Below are 21,071 nucleotides of genomic sequence, written 5' to 3'. Positions count from 1 at the left end.
TTCATTGATAAATAGATAATGGAAGCCACGAAGGTCAATTGCTCCATTAAGAACAGTCATTTAAAAAAAAACAATTATTCAATTGAATAGGAGGAAAAAGTGGGAAGGGAGACGATGAGAGTTGAACCCAAATCTATTGTGAAAGATTTTCACCCATATTACTATACTATAAGTCTTGTTATTATAGATAGTTTTAGTTACCAGTAAGGAAGAAGGTACGAAGTAGAGATTGTTATTTTGAAATAAGAATTTAAAGTTTGAATATTGAGTGAGATTGAGAATTATTCTATTGAAATGAGAAACCGTGATAAGATTAAGAAAAGGAAAAGAAAAAAAATACTGTGACGAATAGCATCTTTGTGACAAACCCCCGGTCCAGCTCCAGCACATGACAATCATATTAATTAAGAAGTATCTCTTGGGGGATGTCTACTCTCTGTTGAAAGTCTACAATTAACAAGACCTAATTAATGTTAGAAATTAAGTATAAAAGACAGAAGAGTAAAATTTATTTAGGGACCAAGGGAGTTCTTAAATATTGCAGAATCTGTCAAATTTCGTTGTTGCCTATGAGTATTATTGGCCTTGAACTAGAAAGTGTGAGGGTGTATAACTCTCTAAAGAAAGTGATTTGCAACCAAGTCTTGACATCTACCTTTCTCTCTTCCTATCTCCCAACTTTTCCTACCATAATGTAGTGATTTCGATGATAAAACAATTATACATTAATCGGAAAAGGGTCAAAACTGCCCCTAGACTATTGGAGTTGGTACAATAATGCCCTCCATCCACCTATTTTAAAAAAATTGCCCTCACCGTTATCTTTTCGGCTCAAGAACGCCCTTACGACTAACAACCATGTTAGATAAAAAAAATTTAATTAATTTTCACGTGTCATAACGGAAAAAAGGTCAAAACTGTCCTTAGACTATTGGAGTTCGTACAATAATACCCCCCATCTCAAAAAACCCCCCCCCCCCCCCTCTCTTGCGTGTGTGCGTTTATATTCTTCTTGTTCTTCTCATCCTTTTTTTGACCTTGCACTCTATTTGAATAATCACTACAAACAGCATTAAAATTTTATTTTCAGACAACCAAAATTTCGAGTCACCAATAGTTTACGTCATACAAATTTCACCGGAATATATGAACACTAACAGAGTGTCAATGGTAATGATCATTGAGAATTTGCAATATTTTTTGTTGTATATTTCCGGACAACTCCACATCCAATTTTGATCATGGGCTCTTACTACACTTTATTGGTTCATACAATAAGCTCAATCAAGTGTTTATTACAGTCACATTCACCAATAAGTCGTATTCTCTCATATTCTCAGGCATATGATCTCAAATATTTCTCTTGATTTAACCGTCTCTTTAAAATTAGCTTTGTTGATATAACCTGAAGAGCATCCTCGTACAATAGCTTAATATATGGACATGATCGGATGTTCAGACTATGATGAGCCAATGAAGAAGAAAAAGGTCGAGGTCCGAGCAGAGACCAAATAAAACATTGGTATAATCAAAATTGGATGCGGAGTTGTCAGGAAATATACAACAAAAAATATTGCAAATGATCAATACCATTGACACTCTGTTAGTGTTCATATATTCAGGTGAAAGTTGTATGACGTAAAGTATTGGTGATTAATAATTCCGGTTGTCTGAAAATAAAACTTTAATGATGTTTGTAGTGATTATTCAAATAGAGTGCAAGGTCAAAAAAAGGATGAGAAGAACAAGAAGAATATGAACGCACACACGCAAGAGGGGGAAGGGTGGAGGGGGTGGGGGAGAGATTTTTTGAGATGGGGGGTATTATTGTACGGACTCCAATAGTCTAGGGATAGTTTTGACCTTTTTTCCGTTATGACACGTGGAAATTAATTAAATTTTTTTTTATCTAACATGGCCGTTAGTCATAAGGGCATTCTTGAGCCGAAAAGATAACGGTGAGGGCAATAGTCTAGGAGCAGTTTTGACCCTTTTCCGTACATTAATTAAAGATAACTTTTAAACCTTACTCTAGGAAACCCAAATAAACTGGGAAAAGAACTTCAGTTTTCAAAGAGCAAAGGTAATCCTGCATATTTTGGTAAGTTGTTGTACAGTATGTTTATATTTAGGTAAGTTGTTGTATAGTATGTTTATCTTTTGGTAAGTTGTTGTATAGTATGTTAGTAATATTTTGGTAAGTTGTTTTATAGTATGTTTGTCTATTGAAATTGTTTGTAATCCCATATAGTTATAAAACATCTTGCCCTTTATATAATAGTGTAATACATGTGGAACTCATCAAGCAAGCATTTCATTAAAATCTTATCTAGCTATACAGTGAGGGAAGATGGAAATGAAAGTTGAAATTACTCACAAAGGTACAATCAGACCATCTACTCCAACACCTCTAAGCCAAATAGATTACAAGCTTTCCCTTATAGATCAATTAACCCCAGGTCCTTATGTTCCTATTGTCCTCTTCTATGACTCAACCACCAAATTCTCCCATGATCACCTCAAAAAGTCCCTCTCAAAAACCTTGAATTATATGTACCCTCTAGCTGGAAGAATAAAGGATGATTTCACAATCGAATGCAACGATAAAGGAGTGGTTTTTCTTGAAGCAAATGTAAGCAACATTACCTTGTCCAACATTGTCAATGACCCAAAAATTGGAACTCTGTCTCAACTGCTTCCATGCCATCCTCATACAAGATCTAAAGAACCAAGTGATCAAGTTTTGCTAGCAATTCAAGTGACAAAGTTCCTTGTGGAGGAATTTCCATTGGTGTTTGTGTTTGGCATCTAATTGCTGATGCATCTACACTTGTCACTCTTGTCAAAACTTGGGCAAAAATGAATCAACAAAATGGTCAAGAGAGTAATGCCATTGGCAATGGCTACATCGTCGATGTTACTGGGATCTTTCCTCCAAGAGATCTTAGTAATAATCCCTTGTTAACCATGGTTCCAATCCCAGAAGAGTTGCCTTTCAAAGTATCAATGAAGAGATTCATATTTGATAACTCAAAGCTAGCTGCATTAATACAGAGTTGCGAACGTTGTCCGACTTGTTTTGAGGCTTTGTCAGCTTTCCTATGGTCGGCAATTATATCAACATGGAAAGACAAAAAAAGTGAAATCAAAGTTTGCATACTAATGACATCAATCAATCTAAGGAAGAGAATGATACCTAATTTACCAACAAACAGCATGGGGAATCTTATTTATCCAACAATGGCCAAATGGGAAGTTGAAGAAGGAGTCATTGATTACAAAAGTTGGTGGAAAGAGTTCAAGAGTCAATAAGGATGGTGGAAGATAGTTATATAAGAAAGATCCATGAGAAAAATGGATACATAGATTACATGAACTCAATACTTGAGTTGTGTATAACTAGAGGAAATGAAGTAGGAATTGCTGGTTGTATTAGTTGGTGTAAGCTTCCATTTCATGAAGCTGATTTTGGATGGGGTAAACCTATTTGGATAACTAATCCTATAAAGTTTCCATGTGGTTTCAATCTTTTAGATAGTGCTGATGGCAAGGGAATTGAAGTATGGATGGGGTTGCCAGAAGAGGAGATGCTGTTGCTGGAGAAGAATAAAGATTCTTATCATATGTTTCTTTAAGTCAAGATGTTTGAATTCATATTAGAATTTGCTTAAGGTTTGGATGGTCGTATTAGATTTAAGACAACTGTCCAGAAAAGAAGAACTAATAAATTTATTTGCTTTTTATTTTGGAATATTTGCTATCTATGATTTTTATTTGTTTGGAATCAATCCCTAAACACTTTAATAACAATTTATGTCAATCATTTGGCTATTTTAGTACTACTCAATATTTAATTTACAGATAAAAATAAAATTTTAAAAGTTATTAAAATAAAAAAGTGAAAACTGAGGTGAATATATTTGTTGTAAAGGAACAACAAATAAAAGCAGACAAGACCTAGCTATACTACTCCCTCCTGGACGATTGTTTATGTCTTCGATTTGCTTTAAACATGATTATCAAGGAAAACGTTGAGAAGAGTGCAATTTATTTGGAAGGAAGTTGGTCCCAAAGTTGAGATAGAGTTGAAATTTTAAACCAAGTAACATTTCAAATATTAAGAATAATACTAGAAAGAAACCGTCTACGTCTAGTAAAGTTTCGGCCCCTATGGTAATACTGTAGTAATATTTTTAGGGTCATTTATCTCTCCAAATAAGACAATCATTGTTTAGAATCAAACATGTCAAAATCTAGAGATATTATTCAGTTCGAACAATCGATGTAAAAGAATTAAACCTTTTAGTTCCCAAGACCCTTTCAAACATGTCAAAGTTTAATTGCAAGCAAGGAGATCCACAACATCTAAATCTGTCATCCCACCAATGTTTTAAAGGCAAAGTTTGTCTTTTCAGACAAAGCAACCTCTAGACAACGTCAGAGGTTAATATACTTGGAAGTCCAAAACATTCCCAGCAATAACACCGAATGCAGAAAACAAAGCTCTTTAGTAATACCTCAAAGGCCAGTTTTCTTTTCTCTCTAACTGTGTCATCAAATTACTAATGCGAGAATTTCTGATTCTTGACTGTAAATATTCAAAGGCACCCTACACAACTGCTTTCAAATTAAATTTTATTTGAAAGCTCCTCTTAATCAGAAGGTTTGCCACAAAATCTGGCTCTCTGAAACCTCACCCTAACATTTCGTAATTCACCCAAAGTTTTGAAAGAAAACTGTAGAATCACATTCAAGGCACCCAAGCACAAAAACTTCAAAACTAAATAGGGCTAATAAATTCAACATAGATGAGCTCCCTGGGGAGAAACCAAAAATATTGTTGTATATTCTAACAATTCTAAGCAGTCTCAAATGAAGGCAGAAAATCTGACGCTGTTTTTTACTCCAATACCCGGAAATGGTCTAAAAAGATGAGATGAAATAACTCCTAACAAAGCAAAATTGCCAAGTGCCTTAGTTCATCCTCCTAATAAGTTCATTGATATAGTTCTCGCGATTACCAGCATCACCTCCTTCAACATAGTGATTCCTTTTCTTCTTGAGTCCACCCAAAGGTGCCTTAAGCTGGAATGGCCATAGGAAGTTGTTGGCCTCCTTGAAATGGGGTCCTACGGTCAAGATCTCATGGACTAGGTCTTCCATGCAGATAATTCCATGTTTACCCAACACCTGTCCTCAGGTATACAAGCACAAATAGATGTTACCAAAACACGAAAAGACGTCCAATTATAAAAACGTGAAGCGCTTTCAGAAACTGACCTGCTCAATGACAGAGTTGTCAGTTAAAGCAATTCTCTGCTTGTCAACTTTCCCGAAACCTCTCTTGTAGATCAATTCTCTAACACTTTTCAGGTTAGGATAACTGAAATAGGAAAAACAATGCACATAAATAACAGATACATCAGCCAAAAAGCTGCAGGAAGAGGCAAAGCTCTCAAGTTATAGCCTACCCATAGGTAACATAAGGTTCAACCCTGTGAAGCATGTTCACGGTAGCTTTGTTGACTTTCAAAAAGACACCGTTAAAGATCTGCCATCAACATGAGAATAGGAGAATTACAAAATTAGAATGATGGAAAAGTAACAATAAGAATGCTAATACATTAAACTCAAGATATCAAATAAAATCTAAATGGATCTGCCTCACCAAAATCAAGATAAAAAGAAAGTGCAAAGTCATTCTCAAGGACAATGAAAGTCATGAAGTGCAACAAAAAAAATCTGAATGAGTCACCAAAATTGTTTGGATGAAGATCAAACAGTTCGAGCAACTACAGCAACAAAACCTATGTGTACTGTTCCAAGTGAAATCTTATTTGCGGTAACTTTCATGTTAAACAAAGATTCTGTTCTAGATTTTTGAAAAAGTTAAGTCATGACACAATAATAAAGAAGAGCATTTCTGCGGTATATTTCAAGTAAAAAAAGAGAAACTAACAAATGAAATCAAAGTAATATAGGTCAAAAGTTAATCTAGTTTTAACTTATTGCTCTTAAACTACCTAGAGTGTTCTAATAGTAACTCAATATCCTAGCACTTCTCTAGCAATACCATCAAACAAGTAGTTAGTTACCTGTCTCAACCGTAGAAGCTGCAAAATCTTTTTGGTCTGTGGGGCCATAGCGTTAATCCTATAAAAATTGAATATAATGAGTACCACTATGATACCAATGTTCTCAAAGAGCATCAGTAAGAGCTCTTACCCACGGATCCTAATGATGAACAACAGCTTTGCCTCAGGGTCAACATAGAAACCACCCTTCAATCTAGCCTCGCGCTTCAAACGAATCAACTCTTTATCCTATAAACAGCAATTTACAGCCAGTTACTAGGCTGGACACTGAAAACAAGAACATGGACCAAGGTTAATTGATCTAGAACAACCTGCTGCTCATACTCCTTAGCATACTGCTTAGCCCTGTTGTAGATCAATTTCCGGTTCTCGGCACTCTTCTTCTTTGCAGCTTCGAGCTCTTGCATTTTTGCAAGGGCCCATTCCTGACTCCTTTTTTGCTTCTTCAGCACTGACTCTGGAACTGGAACAGCTCCCTTAACTTCCTCGCCCATCTCTGTCATATAACAATGTCAAATGACATGATTCATCAAAGCACTGAAACTATGTTCATATCGAGAAGAATCATCAAATTGGATAACACCCAAGAACAACAACAACGCCTCAGTCCTAAACAAGTTAGGGTCAGCCTAACTGTCCATGTGGATAGCAACCCGCAAGCACAAAAAAAAAACTAGATAACCAAACGGATTAAATAGACTAGTATATATGCCCCCATGGCCGATCTTGCGACCACATATCATACATTTCGTTTGTTTTTAATTGCCCCTATATTTCACTGTTCCCTATCTCACCTAGCAATCCCAGTGCATTATAGGTTCTCTAAAAAAAATCTCTCTATCTTTTAAGAAACTAGTGCTCAGCTTAAACCCAACAAAAGAAACCAAATTCACACACCAATGATATTTTAATTATTAACACTGTAGTAGAACGAGTAAAGTAATTAAACAGCACATAATTAGCACAAGTATATAACTTGCTTAAGCTGAATCATCAACACTTAATATTGAGATAAAACAATCATTCACCAGTAATTTGCCATCTTTTTCACAATTCGCACGAACAAAAGAGATCACACACACACGCACACAAAAAAAAAACATATAGATTTTCAACAAAAAATAAAACCACAGAAAAGCTAGCTATATAAATTGAAAGTAACACTTGAAAAAAAAAAGAGGTAAAAGCAAGAGCAGGAAAAATGCAAATGAAATCTGAAAATGGTACATAGAAGCAATGTATTTCTGTACCTTGAAATTGTAGAAGTAAGAAGAGAGTAGGACTCTTTGATGAGGGAAACTGAGCTTTTTTGTGCTCACGGCGGGTGAAATGGCGACTCGGTGTGTGTTAGGGTTTTTGTAAAGTTTAGTGACCTATGCTGATGTGGATCTGGGCTGGTTAGCTGAAACGGCTACAGGCCTTGACGCTAGTTGACGTTTGAGCCCAAACTTTAAAAGCCCATTGAAAAAGGTATTAGAATTACAAAGTAAAAGGTTGAGTTAATAAGAAATTATTTTCCCAAGGAAAAAAGAGATATTTAACTTACATATTTCTCTTTTCTTTAAACGAGTGTCTTCTCAAAAATCTCTTTTTTGGGATGATACCCTAGGAAAATTATGCAGTATAACCGCTCCCAAAAATAATAATGGATAAAATGTATATTTTTTTATATTAATATATAATAAACATATAATGTACATAGATTTTATTATTTATATAATAGATCTAATTATTTTGGCCGACCGGTCAAATGTGTAACTTGGACTAATTATTTTATATTTCAAGATTGAAGTAATTTTATTAATTGGGCACCATATAAAAACTTTTAAGTAATTAAACGTTATTCAACTAGACAAAATAATAAGCATTATCTTTTCTCACTGCAGTTTGCCACAAAGTTAACGTCGGTCGACATATTCAGTTTTAGCTTTATAGCTTTATATAATAAACTATTCCTTCAATAAATAAATCTATGTTAAAAATTATATAACATTTAAGATTTTAGTTAACATTTAAAATTTTGAATTCACCATAATTTTTATGGGATATGATTTAAGGATCAATGTTTGCACTAAACCTTTTTAGATATACGAGTCTAGTTTATCTACTGTGTAGATACTACTATTTAAAAAATCGTAATATACGATATTGACTAACTTTTACCCTTCGTAAGTGTTGTCATGATGGATAAAATTATAATTACAACTAATAATATATTTTAATAGAAGTAATATTAGAATATTAAGTACTTATGTAAGGTAGAGCTTCTTTCTTTATTGATTTAGCTTTAGGATCGACAATCATCATTTTCATGATTTTACATTTTTTTTCTTAACATTTATTATAAATTCAAACACTATTTGTAAAATGAGTTATTTATGTGAATATTTTATATAAAAAAATGTATTCCTTGAGACGAGGTACACGCGCTATGTGCGTCGTAGTTTAAGACTAGTTTTTAGTTTTTAATTATTAACTAAGATGATGTGCAAAACATATGGTATTTAACTATGGTTAAGTGTTAATAGTTGAAAAATATTAGCAGAATACATTGGTAAGATTTTGTTGGTTAACACAAAAGCATAAGGTTAATTAGTATAATCTTCTTTTAGCTAATATTTTATCGAAATAATTAGCAAAGAAAGAATACGTATTTGTTCCTCTTGAATTACAAAGGAGTCCTCACAATAGCCGATTTGGTCCCAATGAGAATATATTTTTGCTTTATCCTTGCCAATTAATCATGTTTTTAATTCGCATTCCAGCATAAAGCACCGTTGTTACTAAGAGAGAGCAACCTCCTTTCCTTTTTCTCTTTTGCAATTCACATATTCTAACATTAAGTTATACCTGACATACTACCTTCACATAAACTCTTATAAATCATAGTTAATTAATACACATACTCACCTCACCTTTTATTTATGATTTAATTGTGATAAATTAATATGATTTTTTAGAAACATCCGAGTGTAAGTTTTCACCTTCAATTTCTATATTTGATTAGCACCTTAAATTTTATCAATTAATACATCAAAACCAAACCGTTAATATTCATGACTATTTATTTTTAAGTTGCTATTATCGAGTGAATTGTTTCTTTTCTTTTTCTCATACCTTTTATTATTAGCAACAAATTAATTCCGCCACAATAATATAAGATTTTCAGTATACTTTTACGTTCGTGAACACTAAAAAATAATTATTTTTTTATTTTATTTTTTTACTCTAATTTTTTGATTGTCAGAACTTAAAGATAAAAAACTTCCATATATACAGTTGAATAATAATATATAAGATTAAATATTTATACAAAAAGAATATGATAAAGAATGTGAAACTATAATATATAATAATGTGAAACTAGGTAACTCTACACACCAAAGGACATACAGACTGACATGTTATCCGAACACGGAGTGAACCTAAGCTACATGCAAGCATGGAGAGCAAAGGAAAAGGCTTTACAGTTTTTGAGAGGGAATCCGGCTGACTCCTACAGCAAATTACTCAAATTTTTTATATTCTTAAGGAGACTTATCCTGGTTCGGTTGTTAAATTGAAAAAGACAACAGATGAATGTTTCTTATACGCATTTGTTGCTCTTTGTACATCAATAAGTGGTTGGCAACATTGTAGGTCAGTAGTAATGGTTGATGGGACATTCTTAAAGTCAGCTTACATGGGGATTATGCTGACAGCAAGCACCATGGATGCAGCAGGTAAAAAGTGTAAAAATTTTGTAGTCATTTTGTAGGCAGTCTATAAAATGTAGATATATTGTAGTAATTTGTAGTTATTTTGTAGCTATTATAGGTAATGTAGATAAAATGAATATATTATGAATATATATTGTAGTTGTTATGTATTTATATTTTTATATAAATTTTTAAAGCTGCCAATTAATATTTTATGAATTAATAATGTAGGAACAATATTGCCCTTGGTATATGTTGTGGTTGATTCTGAAAACGACGCATCTTGGAAGTGGTTCTTTGAGCAATTCAAGTAGGCATATGGTGAAAGACCTTCAATGCGTGTTGTTTCAGATAGGAATGAAAGTATAATGAAGGCAACATCAATTGTCTATCCGGGCATCCCACAATACTCTTGCATGTGACATATTTGGACAAATATAAGGTCAAAATTCAAGAAGGGTCATCTACAATTGCATGAATTGTACTTTGCTACAGCACGGTCATACACTCTGGATGAATTTAATGAAAGGATGTTGAAGATTGAAGAGGTAGACCCACGTGTGAAATCTTACCTATATGATATTGGTTATCATAGATGGTCAAGAGTACATGCAACAGTGAATAGAACGTGGACAATGACATTAAATATTGCAGAGTCATTGAACGCAGTAACAAAAGATGCAAAAGAGCTGTCGATATTTGACCTTTTAGAGTATATGCGGACACTGCTAGAACGTTGGACCAATGAAAAGTTATTGAAGGCGAAGGGTACTTTCACATTTCTTGGGGCCAAATTCAACAAAGAATTAGATGACAACAGAACATTATCTCAGAAGCTTAGGGCAAGATCTGTTTATTTGGTGCAGAAAAAATGAATCACTTAATATGCAGTATTTTCAGATTGTATATAAATTGTAGTCAAATTGTAGATAATTGTAGATTGTATATAAGGTGTAGAATATTTGTAAATGATTTGTATATAAGTTGTAGATAATAAATTTTTATGATTGAGATAATATTTTTTCTGTTTGTTCTGCAATTATAGGTGAGGGCTTCAACAGATCATATATATACTGTGTTAGATGGTGTGGAGCGGTACATTGTGTGTCTAGAAAACAAGAAATATAGTTGTGGCCAATTCCAACTTGAAGAACTTCCATGTGCGCATGCTTTGGCAGCATTAAGGCACAGGAATGAAACATATGAAAACTATTGCTCTCCGTATTACACAAGGGAGAGCCTTCTGCGTACGTATGAAATGCCAGTAAATCCTCTTCCTGATGAAAGCAAATGAAATGTGCCACAACATATTTTGGATGAGGTAGTAAAACCACCGACGGGAGATAAAAGACAGTCAGGGAGACCTCAAAAGGAAAGACATAAAACCTATGATGAAATAAAGTCAAAGAAGTACAAGGTGTCATGTGGAAATTGTGGAGGTGAATGGCATAACAAAAAATCTTGCAAGAATGCGCCCAAGAAAAAATGAATATCATGTAGTTAGAATAGTTATTCAAAATAACTGTTAGTGAGTTAAAGTTAGCAGATTTTTTGTGTAATAGTTTAAGTTTTTAAATATCATTATGAAGTAGACTAAAATTTGTTTATGTTTGTTTAATATGCTACATTTGTTTTTAAAGATCATGCATCTAAATTTGTCTTTGATAGAGTGTAATTAAATTTAAATAGTTATTATCTACAATACAACTGATATTTAAAAAAATAACTTTAATGTAAAGTGTTTCCAGATTGTAGGTAAAATATAAGTTAACTGTATTTAAATTGTAGTCTTAGTAATAATTTGTAGATGATTTGTAGATCAATTGTGGGTAATATATTTCTATGATTGGAGTAATTATTTATTCTGTTTGTTGTGTAATTTAACTTCATCTGACAGTTATATACAGGTATTACCTAGAACTTGAAGGTATTTCATAAAAATTATGAACATATACAACTACAAAATTATATACAATTACTACATTGAGTGTTGCCAAAATGTAGATATTGTGGAGATTATTTGTAGGCAAATTGTATTCTAAGATGAAAGATAAAATTACAAAACAAAAAGGTATGCTGCAATAAAAAAAAATTGTTCATAAAGTAGTGTATTCTCCTTCAACTACAAATTGGCATCAACTAAACTAGGAAAACAGGACATTATTTCTTCTTTCTCTGGACTTTAGTCTTCTCATTCAATGCAGGAGCACCCTTCCTCCTTGATAGCCTGCCTGTAACCTCACCTTCACTGATTGACCCATCTTATTGCTTCTTTGTAGCATAGTCCCATATGAGAGCTCCATAGCGTCTACGGTGTTGGTCGATATCCGAAAGGTTTTCTGAAGGGATTGACAAATCTCCAATGCAAACATACTCCGTAAAAGCAGCCACAAATACACCACAATCGCTGCATAGGACAAATTTTTTTAATTATTTAACAAATGATTATAAAAAAAATAATTAAACATCCAGAAAGAGAGAATGATTTTTTTACAGTGATCCTTTCTTTTGCTGTGGAATCTCTGCAACCATCCACTGTATGTTGAGAGGGTCTGTAACTGGTTTCTCAATGTATGCCTTTGTGGTTTTGAAGTCAATGTTTTTACGCTTCCCGTAGAAACCAGTGCAAGACAAATACAGAGGGATAATGATTGAAAACTTATCAACACATGATTCAACAACATTATGATGGTGTGAAGACACCATGGAATCATACACATAAAGTTGCATGTCCACTATGTCGAAAACGATCAACAACCAATGGAAATTCTCTACAATGTTCACGGGCATGATGACATAGTCAACTTCATCCCAGGCAACATTAGCAAGGAGTCTATACCTAAGAATATATTCTGCAACATCATCATCGGGTTTAATAACCGAATATTTTTTTTCTGGCGGAGAACTTATGAACTTGTCATAGATTTGTACAATCTTTGACTTGAACAAGCAATCAGTTGTTGTAAACCTAGTGTTGTTGGGGTTGGGGCCATATTTGCCTCTTTTTCTCAGGTAATACATAATAACATCAATGTGCTGTAAAATAAAATGAAATCTACTGTTAGCTACAATGTAACTATAATTATCAACAAAGCAGCTACACCTTAAAATACAAAGTTAGAATTCAAATAATCTAACAAAAGACCTCAATAATATCTACATGCAAACTAAAGTTAATATTATAAGTCTTCAACTGGATCTACAATTTTACTACAAATTAACTACAACCATAAAATATAGATATACCAATTCTGTCCAAATTAATAAATATACAATTTTTACATACAATTCATCATCAAATATGATACATAAGGTTCAACCTAAATACAATCACACTATAATAAATAAGAGCAGCATTTATAAGAAATGTCTACATTATATCTACAATTTATAATAAAGGGCATGGTCACATATATTTCATATCTACAATATAACTACAAAACAGAAGTGAAAATATATCTTGTGAATTTATTCTTTGATACTTACCGAGTCATTGAGGACTCCCCGGGTGAGCAAGGGAATAAAACCAGTCCTTCTTATCCACCTTTTCAACTCCAAGGTCTAACCAAGGATTGATTTGGTTATCCTTTATGGAAAATAGAGCCTTCTTCCTGTAACAACAAATAAATGCCCAATCAAAAAAATTCACAGAATGAATTACATTTTTAACTTTAAAATGCTGAAATGAAAGTGTCAAATTAAGCATTCATACCTCTTAGATACTTTGTCAGTACGATAGTATAACCACTTGTTGAACTTATCTAACATATCAGAATCTACATTTTCACCTATAAGAGTTGTGAATGGGTGTTTGAGGTAGAAAATTTAGGTCCAATAGAGCTGCTGCCTCCAGAATTATATAGCGGTATGAAAGGTGATCGTGCATGTTTCCCCGGTTGCCTGGTTCTCCCCGGATGAATAGGGGTTGCTTCATCTGGTATGAGCTCGCCATACTTAACCAATTGTGTTAAGTTGTCTGGCAACTCAAAGTCATCCAATGTCACACGCTTCTTATCAATGCCTGAACCTTTAGAAACAACTTCATCCACATGATGTACATCTTCACCTTCATTTAGCTGTTTCTCAATGACTTGTTCTGTCTGAGCTGCTACAGTCACTCCGTGAATTGGGGACTGTGCATTGATATCTTCAATATCTGTTACAAAAAACAATACTTACTTAACAGGGAATGTAAAATTGTATAAAGAACAATTATTTATTCTGAATGACAGTATGATATTATACCTGCTTGTTCTACCTCAGTTGCTTCTTGAAATTCTCCATATAAGTCAACATGTACTGGAACATGTTCTGGACAAACTGCAACTTCAATTTATAAAAATAAAATAGGTAAAAAATACTAGATAATGCTGCCTTGAAAGTTGCAAATACATGTAGGAAGTTGTAGATAAATTGTGAATAATAAAACTCAGTTCTATAAAGTTTTATAATAAGTATATATATTTGTATGTATTTTGTAGATACCTGTGTTGCTTGTGCTTGCATGCATTTGATCACCAAGATTGAACGGAAATTGTTGGTGGTTCACTCCTTGTTTTTGGTCATTGTTTTTGGTTGAACTACCAGCAAACTAAAGATTTTATGTTAGTTTGATTATATTTTTTAAAATGTTATAATTTGTTTTGGCATATAAATATATATCAACTCTTACATTTGCCTCATCCACGTCATATCTCCTGTTTATCAAATTCAAAACCCTCTTCATAGAATCATCTATAAACACTCGAAGGTCATGGAGTTCCTTAAATACATCCTTCCTAAAATTCTCTAACTTTCCATCAACCTAAAAGTTAAAAATATAGATAGTTGGTAATTTTATTCAAATAAATTACAATTTAGTGTAATTATGTACGAGGCAGTATTGTTTATACAATTGCCTCCAAATTGATACAGTTATACTACAATTTAACAGCAATGTTATCTAATGTAGATAAATTGTAGCAAATATGTAAATATATTGTAGTTAATAATTTTACCTGCTTAATTCCCTTTTCTAGCTTCCTAAGCTTCATAGCCACAGATTCCTTGTCCTCTTGACAGTCTGTATGTTTGGGTTCCAATATTGGAGAATCAGCATTTGGAACCTCTGATGATTGTGCACCTTGTTCATCTTCATACTCAATCTTGTTTGACAGAGTAAGCACTCCAATCTCTTCTCCAGATTCAGTCATGTTTGTGAACTGAATCATGAAAAAAAACAGTTAGTTCCACTAAGACAAAAAAATGTAGTCTAAATGTAGATATTATGAAGGTAAATGTAGGAAGATACAAAAATGAAAAAAAAATATCTTAATCCATTCAGGCTTGATCATCTTCTCTTCAAAGGCAGTTAACCAAATCTGCCCCTTAGTAGCTGACCATCTTAATATGCGAAGTATTGAGTCAGAACACCTCGTAGCAAGCTCCGTGCTGACGGTCGAGCAACACTCATAAAGCCACACTTGCAAGGCTAATGAGCATCCCCGTATGAGATAAGAATGTACACGGGGATTTAGACGATGCCTAACAGATTCCATAACCTGATTGAACGATTTAATACCCCATGGGTATGACTCAAAATTACCAGACTCTACCAAATAGAACCTAAAATGGTCTATAAAAGACACATGATCTTTGTCAGAAGGGCAAACAAAAAATTCCAAAAGATAAAGAATGCACAACTTGACTGCATCCTCATCGTTTACCCAAGATCTATTTGTTACTATGTTTTTCAAATACCACTTTTCTACTCTTTTTTTGTTAGGAAAATAGCTATTCATTAACTTGCTAATATAACTAGAAGTATATCCATAATCTGCAAACTTATTCACATAATTTAAACCGGTAATTAAACCAAACTCTCTCAAGGCAAAATTCAATTTTCCCCCTTCAAGTGGACTGAAAAAAATGATTCATTAGACTTAGACAGTTCATACTTCATCAGAAGATGAATAGCTTGATTTTGCATGCAAATGGAGAGGAAAGACAGTAAGTAACCAAAACAAGTGTTTTTAAAAAGCTTTAAAGCATTTGGAGACAATAACTCTTTTATCTGGCTAGGAATGCTAGGATCACACAAAGTGTGGAATCTAAGCACACCATAATCCACATTATGTGGGGCAAAATAATATCCATTCTGCACAAAATGATAAATTATTTCACATTAGTAAACTGCATAGAAATTAAGCATTAATATAAATAATATCTACATATAACTACATAATCACTACACTTATTGCTAAAAAAAATCAGGGAGAAAAAATACATACAAATCTGCTTCAAAAAAATACAGCCAAACCACACATATAACTACAAAAACATACAAGACATCTACACATATAAACATTATCTACAAAAATGCAGGAAGCAAAAAGTAGCTACAACTCTGTTTCAAAATTTAAAAGCTAAGGACAATATAACTACAACACGACTACAAAATAACTACAATTATATCCGTGTTTTAAACCACAACTACAAAAAATCTAGAAAATTAAGACAACTAATCTACAATTTACCAAAACACTTAAAACAGAGATTTTTACATCCAAAACAAAACTAAAAAAATGGAAACGAAAATACTAAATGTTTACCTTCACCAATTTTTTTTTTTTGAACCAATTTTGGGAGCTCTTTGGACTGTTTCTTCATTTTTTGTTTTGTGGAAGCAGGAGGCAACTTGGGGTTTTTAACTGTTGGAATTTTAGGGACATCTTCAACAAAGTCGTCATCTACACATACCTCTTTCCCCTTTCTTTTGAGTTATTTGCCGCATGGTGTAGCACTTCCTCCAACATCTACATCGTGCATTTTCTTTGTTCACATTTCGGCACGGATTTGTCTAGGAGATGAACTGTGAGTAGTAGGTTCCATTGCATGTGTAGATTTTACTTGTTTTTGTGGTGATTTTGGTGTTAAAACACCCAAATCGAAGAGGGGATATCACCTACTGTAGATTTTTTATGTATTTTTTTTTGGGAGATTTGATGTTCTTCATGGTTTAATTTCAATATTTGGTGAAATTAAATTGAGAAAAATGAAAGAACGTGGGTAGCTTTTGTTCTGTATAGAAGAAAACTGAAGAAAACGTGGGGGAGTGAAGGGTAAAGGTAAAACGTAAAGGTAAAACGTGAGGGGGGGGTTACGGGTAAAGGTAAAACGTGGGGAGGGGGGTTGAGCTGAAAGGAAAGAGAAACGTGGGAATATACGTCCTATAATTATGCCTAAATTAAATGCCCCATCAATTATATCCATATTTTAAATTATGGTATATAAATGATAATTTAGTATACTAAATGTAATTATCTCTAACCTTAAACATGGAGGGTAATAAGGTTTGATACGTGGCATAGGAAGATAAAAATTTCTTTTGTAAAGTTTAGTGACCTATGCTGATGTGGATCTGGGCTGGTTAGCTGAAACGGCTACAGGCCTTGACGTTAGTTGACGTTTGAGCCCAAACTTTAAAAGCCCATTGAAAAAGGTATTAGGTTGAGTTAATAAGAAATTATTTTCCCAAGGAAAAAAGAGATATTTAACTTACATATTTCTCTTTTCTTTAAACGAGTGTCTTCTCAAAAATCTCTTTTTTGGGATGATACCTAGGAAAATTATGCAGTATAACCGCTCCCAAAAATAATAATGGATAAAATGTATATTTTTTGATATTAATATATAATAAACATATAATGTACATAGATTTTATTATTTATATAATAGATCTAATTATTTTGGCCGACCGGTCAAATGTGTAACTTGGACTAATTATTTTATATTTCAAGATTGAAGTAATTTTATTAGTTAGGCACCATATAAAAACTTTTAAGTAATTAAACGTTATTCAACTAGACAAAATAATAAGCATTATCTTTTCTCACTGCAATTTGCCACAGAGTTAACGTCGGTCGACATATTCAGTTTTAGCTTTATAGCTTTATATAATAAACTATTCCTTCAATAAATAAATCTATGTTAAAAATTATATAACATTTAAGATTTTAGTTAACATTTAAAATTTTGAATTCACCATAATTTTTATGGGATATGATTTAAGGATCAATGTTTGCACTAAACCTTTTTAGATATATGAGTCTAGTTTATCTACTGTGTAGATACTACTACTTAAAAAATCGTAATATACGATATTGACTAACTTTTACCCTTCGTAAGTGTTGTCATGATGGATAAAATTATAATTACAACTAATAATATATTTTAATAGAAGTAATATTAGAATATTAAGTACTTATGTAAGGTAGAGCTTCTTTCTTTATTGATTTAGCTTTAGAATCGACAATCATCATTTTCATGATTTTACATTTTTTTCTTAACATTTATTATAAATTCAAACACTATTTGTAAAATGAGTTATTTATGTGAATATTTTATATAAAAAAATGTATTCCTTGAGACGAGGTACACGCGCTATGTGCGTCGTAGTTTAAGACTAGTTTTTAGTTTTTAATTATTAACTAAGATGATGTGCAAAACATATGGTATTTAACTATGGTTAAGTGTTAATAGTTGAAAAATATTAGCAGAATACATTGGTAAGATTTTGTTGGTTAACACAAAAGCATAAGGTTAATTAGTATAATCTTCTTTTAGCTAATATTTTATCGAAATAATTAGCAAAGAAAGAATACGTATTTGTTCCTCTTGAATTACAAAGGAGTCCTCACAATAGCCGATTTGGTCCCAATGAGAATATATTTTTGCTTTATCCTTGCCAATTAATCATGTTTTTAATTCGCATTCCAGCATAAAGCACCGTTGTTACTAAGAGAGAGCAACCTCCTTTCCTTTTTCTCTTTTGCAATTCACATATTCTAACATTAAGTTATACCTGACATACTACCTTCACATAAACTCTTATAAATCATAGTTAATTAATACACATACTCACCTCACCTTTTATTTATGATTTAATTGTGATAAATTAATATGATTTTTTAGAAACATCCGAGTGTAAGTTTTCACCTTCAATTTCTATATTTGATTAGCACCTTAAATTTTATCAATTAATACATCAAAACCAAACCGTTAATATTCATGACTATTTATTTTTAAGTTGCTATTATCGAGTGAATTGTTTCTTTTCTTTTTCTCATACCTTTTATTATTAGCAACAAATTAATTCCGCCACAATAATATAAGATTTTCAGTATACTTTTACGTTCGTGAACACTAAAAAATAATTCTTTTATTATTTTATTTTTTTACTCTAATTTTTCGATTGTCAGAACTTAAAGATAAAAAAACCTCATATATACAGTTGAATAATAATATATAAGATTAAATATTTATACAAAAAGAATATGATAAATCTTAGGGGACATTTAGCATTTGATTTTGAGAAATTGATTTTACTTTTGATTTGTGGAGAATAACTGATTAATGCATGGATAGTTGGATTTAGTATTTGAAACTCTTTAATGGGCAGCATTTAAAAACATGTTGCTGGTTAGCTAAGCCAAGCCACAAAGAATACAGATATAGAGTAGTTACGACACCTAATCAGAATGTTGATTAGATATTAACAATAAATATAGTGTGAAAGAATTATAAAAGATAATCGATCTCATTCATCCAAGATTTATGTATCAATAATAACTTAACTAATTAACCTGCAAAGCTTTCTCCATTATATTGTGAATTTATTGTTTGTATTATGTTCGGGTCCATATAAGAAGAGGCAAATTCTCATATGTCAACTCATCCTTGCATATAGTGAGTACGTACATTAATAATATTTCTAACAAGTTAAAATGGAGAGCTACTTGCTACTAATTGTATTGATTTTGACGGCTATTATCCGAAGAATTAACTGTAAAGTTTACCATTTTATGGAGTACGTACTACAATGGCCATCAACATTCTACGAGATGCAACTACTATCAAGGAAAACTCCTTGCAAATCTGGTATTCCGAAAAAATTCTTCATCCATGGTCTTTGGTCATGCAACATGAGAGCAAGAAGCTTGACATGTCCATGTCTCTCACCTAATCTCGAAGATCAGAAAACAGAGAATGTAGTAAGTGCTTGAAATTAGGACGAGTTAGCCTGCATTATATATATACTTTAATTTGTTAAGCTTTGTAGAGTTACCTAGTTTCACATTATTATTATTATTATTATTATTATTATAGTACAGTTTAATTCATGTTAATTAGAAATTAGCCATATATTTGTAATATATTACCTTGGATATCGTTGTAAAAAATTTGTTTACTAATATAAAGATTTGAATATTTTAATTTAAAACTTTAAAATATTCTACTATTAAAAAGAAGACAATCTTTCTCTTTTGGTTAAGATTTCACATTTTTTCTTTTTAATCTATAGACTTCATTGTTATGGCCGGCCAGACCCACTTGCTTTAGGCCCCAAGAATTTAAGGGCCCCAAAGTTATTATTTCTCTATGTATAGTACATACTTTATATAATCATTTCTTATTGTTGATGAAATTTATTTCTTTTGTTTTCATATTAGTGTTAATAACTTAATTTTTTTCTCTAATTAATATAACCAAAATAGTTTTCAATCAATCTTATTTTACGTTTTTACTGACTCATTTTTCTCTATTCATTAGTTAGTCACGTAATTATATCTATTAATCTACTCGTACCAATTTATATGAAGGTGTTTGACTGGACATGGAGTTTATGAAATAAAGGAGAGCTTTTGAAACTTGTGATCTAAAACAAAATATAGAAACTTGTGTGGCTAGAAATCATCTCATCAAGTAAAAAAAAAAAATTTAAAGTTGAATTATTACCAAATATAGAAAGGACTGACAAAAAAAAGGGTGTTACATAAGTTAGGGACGGAGGAAGTATGTTTTCTAGGTTCTCTCTTGTGACAAGTTCTCATTTTTTTCATTTCAGATACTCACTTATCTAATTTTTCAAATAATAATGCTCATTATATAGGCCTCTTGTTAAGGCTTTGCTTTAGGCCTCGAATGCTATTGAGATGACCCTGATTATTATCTAAGCGAAAAAATGATAAAATATATTATTAAGAAGTTTTGGGACCTCAAAATTAGGGGGCTAATTAAAGGCTTTACTAGACTGGTAAGTTACCACATTCTCTACCTTTTGCTTCACTTGGCCAAAGACCATGGATGAAGGAACTGTTTCTTAACACCAAAGATTTCAGTGACATCTCACAAAATGTAGGGAACCTTGCAGTTAGTATATATTGAGAACTACTTGGTGTTTATTTTACATTCTGCATAAAAAAATATGTTGTCAAGGAGACAAGGACCCATACATTTT

At 32.3% G+C, this 21,071-nt stretch overlaps 3 protein-coding genes across 3 annotated transcripts; 2 read left to right on the top strand and 1 right to left on the bottom strand.

The window, feature by feature from the left end:
• The first annotated feature begins 2,350 nt into the window (after positions 1-2,350).
• LOC138875427 (vinorine synthase-like) lies at positions 2,351-2,812 on the top strand. Its single transcript, XM_070154256.1, has one exon. It carries the CDS (start codon positions 2,351-2,353, stop codon positions 2,810-2,812), a length of 462 nt encoding a protein of 153 aa, XP_070010357.1.
• A 1,952-nt stretch (positions 2,813-4,764) lies between these two features.
• On the bottom strand, positions 4,765-7,434 carry LOC104236498 (large ribosomal subunit protein uL30y-like). Its single transcript, XM_009790423.2, has 7 exons — positions 7,346-7,434; positions 6,407-6,591; positions 6,226-6,323; positions 6,096-6,153; positions 5,472-5,551; positions 5,281-5,383; positions 4,765-5,190 (listed from the first exon to the last, which is right to left on the bottom strand). Exons 2-7 carry the CDS (start codon positions 6,587-6,589, stop codon positions 4,975-4,977), a joined length of 738 nt encoding a protein of 245 aa, XP_009788725.1. The 5' UTR covers positions 6,590-6,591; positions 7,346-7,434; the 3' UTR covers positions 4,765-4,974.
• Positions 7,435-9,744: 2,310 nt separating this feature from the next.
• Positions 9,745-11,087, top strand: LOC104218599 (uncharacterized). The gene is made up of 3 exons (XM_009769131.2): positions 9,745-9,817; positions 10,289-10,653; positions 10,839-11,087. Exons 1-3 carry the CDS (start codon positions 9,745-9,747, stop codon positions 11,085-11,087), a joined length of 687 nt encoding a protein of 228 aa, XP_009767433.2.
• The last annotated feature ends 9,984 nt before the right edge of the window (positions 11,088-21,071 follow it).

The sequence above is a fragment of the Nicotiana sylvestris genome, chromosome 8 (assembly GCF_000393655.2).
Source record: "Nicotiana sylvestris chromosome 8, ASM39365v2, whole genome shotgun sequence".
Classification (NCBI taxonomy): domain Eukaryota; kingdom Viridiplantae; phylum Streptophyta; class Magnoliopsida; order Solanales; family Solanaceae; genus Nicotiana; species Nicotiana sylvestris.
The sequence above is the reverse complement of the archived record's forward strand: the minus strand, read 5'-3'. Positions and strand labels throughout refer to the sequence as shown.